The 6,000-nt window shown below is 46.4% G+C and overlaps 1 protein-coding gene across 1 annotated transcript in view; it reads right to left on the reverse strand.

The window, feature by feature from the left end:
• The window catches only part of LOC144609295 (phosphatidylinositol 4,5-bisphosphate 3-kinase catalytic subunit alpha isoform-like), a 40,105-nt gene that overhangs the window by 29,191 nt on the left and 4,914 nt on the right, over positions 1–6,000 (reverse strand). The window contains exon 2 of the mRNA XM_078427726.1: positions 1,524–1,774. Coding sequence (XP_078283852.1) covers positions 1,524–1,774 — 251 coding nt within the window. The remainder of the gene's footprint in view (positions 1–1,523; positions 1,775–6,000) is intronic.

Raw genomic sequence — 6,000 nt, forward strand, 5'->3', positions numbered from 1 at the left:
AGACCAAAACTCTCAAGACCAAGACTCTAAAGACCAAAACTCCCAAGACCAAAACTCTCAAGACCAAATCTCCCACGACCAAAGCTCCCAGACCAAAACTCCCAAGACCAAAACTCCCAGGACCAAAACTCCCAGGACCAAAACTCCCAAGACCAAAACTCCCAAGACCAAAACTCTCAAGACCAAAACTCTCAAGACCAAAACTCTAAAGACCAAAACTCTAAAGAGCAAAGCTACAAGACCAAAACTCCAAGACCAAAACTCCCAGGACCAAAACTCCAAGACCAAAACTCCCAAGGCCAATACTCCCAAGACCAAATCTCTAAAGACCAAAACTGTAAAGACCAAAACTGTAAAGACCAAAACTGTAAAGATCAAAACTCCCAGACCAAAACTCCCAGACCAAAACTCTAAAGACCAAAACTCTCAAGACCAAAACTCCCAGACCAAAACTCCCAAGACCAAAACTCCAAGACCAAAACTCTAGACCAAAACTCCCAAGACCAAAACTCCCAGGACCAAAACTCCCAAGACCAAAACTCTAAAGACCAAAACTCGCAAGACCAAAACTGCTCCCAAGACCAAAACTCTAGACCAAAACTCCCAAGACCAAAACTCCCAGGACCAAAACTCCCAGGACCAAAACTCCCAAGACCAAAACTCTAAAGACCAAAACTTTAAAGACCAAAACTCTCAAGACCAAAACTATAAAGACCAAAACTTCCAAGACCAAAACTCCAAGACCAAAACTCTAAAGACCAAAACTCTCAAGACCAAAACTATAAAGACCAAAACTCCCAGGACCAAAACTCCAAGACCAAAACTCCAAGACCAAAGCTCCCAAGACCAAAACTCCCAAGACCAAAACTCGCAAGACCAAATCTCTAAAGACCAAAACTGTAAAGACCAAAACTGTAAAGACCAAAACTGTAAAGATCAAAACTCCCAAGACCAAAACTCTCAAGACCAAAACTCCCAAGACCAAAACTCCCAAGACCAAAACTCCAAGACCAAACTCTAAAGACCAAAACTGTAAAGACCAAAACTCTCAAGACCAAAACTCCCAAGACCAAAACTCCCAAGACCAAAACTCCCAAGACCAAAACTCTAAAGACCAAAACTCCCAAGACCAAAAGTAAGACCAAAACTCGCAAGACCAAAACGCCCAAGACCAAAGCTCCCAAGACCAAAATGCCCAAGACCAAAACTCTAAAGACCAAAACTCCCAAGACCAAAACTCGTAAGACCAAAACTCCCAAGACCAAAACTCTAAAGACCAAAACTCCAAGAAGCAAAACTCTAAAGAGCAAAACTCTAAAGAGCAAAACTCAAAGAAGCAAAACTCTAAAGAGCAAAACTCTAAAGATCAAAACTCTAAAGACCAAAACGCCCAAGACCAAAACGCCCAAGACCAAATCTCCCAAGATCAAAACTCTCAAGACCAAAACTCTAAAGACCAAAACTCAGAAGACCGAAACCCGAGAATTAAGCCCCAATCTACGCTGCGGCGCCAGGCATCTCACCTTGTACTGGCTGATGGGGTACTTCTCCAGCAGGTATTCGTCACACCCGCACACCTTGAGGATGTACTTGCCCTGGTACTCCAGCACGCACAGCTTCAGCTGGTCCAGGGACAGGTGCATGCTCCGCGTCTTCTTGCGGATGGCCTCGGCGATCACCTGCTCGGGCATGCAGTCGTGCGGGATCTTCAACGTGTACTTCTGCTTGTCGTTGGTGGGCGAGATGATGACCCAGATGGTCACGATTATGCGGCCTGCAAGTTTTGGTTCGGTTTAGTTTGGGAACCAACCGCAGGTGCTGGCTTACACGCAAGTTTCGGTCTCCAAATTTGAGGAGGGATATTCTTGCTATTGAGGGCGTGCAGCGTAGGTTCACCAGGTTAATTCCCGGAATGGCGGGACTGTCGTATGTTGGTAGACACAAAAATGCTGGAGTAACTCAGCGGGTCAGGCAGTATCTCTGGAGAGAAGGGATGGGCGACGTTTCGGGTCGAGACCCTTCTTCAGACCCGAAACGTCACCCATTCCATCTCTCCAGAGATGCTGCCTGACCCGCTGAGTTACTCCAGCACTTTGTGTCTCCCTTCGGTGTAAACCAGTGTCTGCAGTTCCTTCTTACACACATAACCTAATCTAATCCCTGCCTGTCATCATTTTATATAGGCAGTGAAGAGAGCCAATGGAATGTTGGCCTTCATAACAAGGGAAGTTGGGTATAGGAGCAAAGAGGTCCTTCTGCAGTTGTACAGGGCCCTAGTGAGACCGCACCTGGAGTACTGTGTGCAGTTTTGGTCTCCAAATTTGAGGAAGGACATTCTTGCTATTGAGGGCGTGCAGCGTAGGTTTACTAGGTTAATTCCCGGAATGGCGGGACTGTCGTATGTTGAAAGACTGGAGCGACTGGGCTTGTATACACTGGAATTTAGAAGGATGAGAGGAGATCTTATCGAGACGTATAAGATTATTAAGGGGTTGGACACGTTAGAGGCAGGAAACATGTTCCCAATGTTGGGGGAGTCCAGAACCAGGGGCCACAGTTTAAGAATAAGGGGTAGGCCATTTAGAACGGAGATGAGGAAAAACTTTTTCAGTCAGAGAGTTGTGAATCTGTGGAATTCACTGCCTCAGAAGGCAGTGGAGGCCAATTCTCTGAATGCATTCAAGAGAGAGCTAGATAGAGCTCTTAAGGATAGCAGAGTCAGGGGGTATGGGGAGAAGGCAGGAACGGGGTACTGATTGAGAATGAGCAGCCATGATCACATTGAATGGCGGTGCTGGCTCGAAGGGCCGAATGGCCTCCTCCTGCACCTATTATGTATTGTCTATTCCTTGGTACACGTGACAATAAACCAAACTGAACTCCCCCTCCACAGACAGTCCCTGCTTTAGTGAATCAGGCCGCCACAATCAGATTCCACTTGCCCCAACCCTGACCCCACTAGAACCATGTTAGATTTAGCTCTTAGGTCTAACGGAATCAAGGGATATAGAAACATATGAGATTCTTAAAAGGATTGGACAGGCTAGATGCAGGAAAAATGTTCCCCATTTTGGGGGAGTCCAGAACCAGGGGGCCACACAGTTTAAGAATAAGGGGTCAGCCATTTTGGACTGAGGTGAGGAAAAACTTTTTCACCCAAAGGGTTGTGAATCTGTGGAATTCTCTGCCACAGAAGGCAGTGGAGGCCAATTCTCTGGATGTTTTCAAGAGAGAGTTAGATTTTTAGCTCTTAGGGCTGACGGAATCGAGGGATGTGGGGAGAAAGCAGGAACGGGGTTACTGATTGTGGATGATCAGCCATGATCGTATTGAATGGCGGTGCTGGCTGGAAGGGCCGAATGGCCTCCTCCTGCACCTATTTTGTGTTGGAAAAAACCCGCAGATGCTGGTTAAAATCGAAGGTAGACGCAAAATGTTTTAGGTTGAAGGTGGACTACAAAATGTTAGACCGTAACGTTGTGGCCTGATGGTTTTGATGTGGTTATGCTTTATTCCTAATTGTTAACTGTACGTTTGTGTTGTCAATTGTGAGCGGAGCACATTCCTTGTATGTGCGCATACTTGGCCAATAAACTTATTGACTTATTCATTCATTCACTGCTGGAGTAACTCAGCGGGGCAAACAGCATCTCAGGAGGAGGCCCTTCTTCGGTCTGAATGACCCACAATCCTTCGCTCCCGAGATGCCGCCTGGCCCGCTGAGTTACTCCAGCATCTTGTGTCTCCCTGCACCTGTTACAGGCAATGGACAATAGGTGCAGGAGGAGGCCATTCGGCCCTTCGAGCCAGCACCGCCATTCATAGAAACATAGAAAATAGGTGCAGGAGTAGGCCATTCGGCCCTTCGAGCCTGCACCGCCATTCAATATGATCATGGCTGATCATCCAACTCAGTATCCCGTACCTGCCTTCTCTCCATACCCCCTGATCCCTTTAGCCACAAGGGCCACATCTAACTCCCTCTTAAATATAGCAAATGAACTGGCCTCAACTACCTTCTGTGGCAGAGAATTCCACAGATTCACCACTCTGTGTGAAAAAAAAACGTTCTCATCTCGGTCCTAAAAGACTTCCCCCTTATCCTTAAACTGTGACCCCTTGTTCTGGACTTCCCCAACATCGGGAACAATCTTCCTGCATCTAGCCTGTCCAACCCCTTAAGAATTTTGTAAGTTTCTATAAGATTCCCCCTCAATCTTCTAAATTCCAACGAGTACAAACCGAGTCTATCCAGTCTTTCTTCATATGAAAGTCCTGCCATCCCAGGGATCAATCTGGTGAACCTTCTCTGTACTCCCTCTATGGCAAGAATGTCTTTCCTCAGATTAGGAGACCAAAACTGTACACAATACTCCAGGTGTGGTCTCACCAATGCCCTGTACAACTGCAGCAGAACCTCCCTGCTCCTATACTCAAATCCTCTCGCTATGAATGCCAACATACCATTCGCTTTCTTCACTGCCTGCTGCACCTGCATGCCTACTTTCAATGACTGGTGCACCACGACACCCAGGTCACGTTGCATCTCCCCTTTTCCTAATCGGCCACCATTCAGATAATAGTCTGCTTTCCTGTTCTTGCCGCCAAACTGGATAACCTCACATTTATCCACATTATATTGCATCTGCCATGCATTTGCCCACTCGCCTAACCTATCCAAGTCACCTTGCAGCCTCCTAGCATCCTCCTCACAGCTAACACTGCCACCCAGCTTCGTGTCATCCGCAAACTTAGAGATGTTGCATTCAATTCCCTCGACCAAATCATTAATATATATTGTAAATAGCTGGGGTCCCAGCACTGAGCCTTGCGGTACCCCACTAGTCACTACTGCCATTCTGAAAAGGACCCGTTTATTCCTACACTTTGTTTCCTGTCTGCCAGCCAGTTCTCTATCCACATCAATACTGAACCCCCAATACCGTGTGCTTTAAGTTTGTACACCAATCTCTTATGTGGACCTTGTCGAAGCCTTCTGAAAGTCCAGATATAACACACCCACTGGTTCTCCCTTATCCACTCTACTAGTTACATCCTCGAAAAATTCTATAAGATTCGTCAGGCATGATTTGCCTTTCATAAATCCATGCTGACTTTGTCCGATGATTTCACCACTTTCCAAATGTGATGCTATCACATCTTTAATAACTGACTAGCATTTTCCCCACTACCGATGTTAGGCTAACTGGTCTATAATTCCCCGTTTTCTCTCTCCCTCCCTTTTTAAAAAGTGGGGGTTACATTAGCTACCCTCCAATCCTCAGGAACTACTCCAGAATCTAAAGAGTTTTTGAAAAATTATCACTAATGCATCCACTATTTCTGAGGCTACTTCCTTAAGCACTCTGGGATGCAGCCTATCTGGCCCTGGGGATTTATCAGCCTTCAGTCCCATCAGTCTACCCAACACCATTCCTGCCTAATGTGGATTTCCTTCAGTTCCTCCGTCACCCTAGGATCTCTGGCCACTAGAACATCTGGGAGATTTTTTTGTATCTTCCTCAGTGAAGGCAGATCCAAAGTACCGGTTCAACTCGTCTGCCATTTCCTTGTTCCCCATAATAAATTCCCTGGCTTCTGAATTCAAGGGACCCACATTTGCCTTGACTATTTTTTTCCTCTTCACATACCTAAAAAAGCTTTTACTATCCTCCTTTATGTTATTGGCTAGTTCACCCTCGCACCTCATCTTTTCTCCCCGTGTTGCCTTCTTAGTCATCTTCTGTTGCTCTTTAAAAGAGTCCCAATCCTCCGGCTTCCCACTCTTCTTTGCTGTGTTATACTTCTTCCCTTTAGTTTTATGCTGTCCTTGACTTCCTTGTCAGCCACGGGTGCCTCTTACTCCCCTTGGAATCTTTCCTCCTCTTTGGGATAAATTGATCCTGCAACTTCTGCATTATTCCCAGGAATACCCGCCATTGCTGTACCACCGTCTTCCCTGCGAGGGCCTCCCTCCAGTCAATTCTGGCCAGCTCCTGC

Source organism: Rhinoraja longicauda, chromosome 34 (assembly GCF_053455715.1).
Source record: "Rhinoraja longicauda isolate Sanriku21f chromosome 34, sRhiLon1.1, whole genome shotgun sequence".
Classification (NCBI taxonomy): domain Eukaryota; kingdom Metazoa; phylum Chordata; class Chondrichthyes; order Rajiformes; family Arhynchobatidae; genus Rhinoraja; species Rhinoraja longicauda.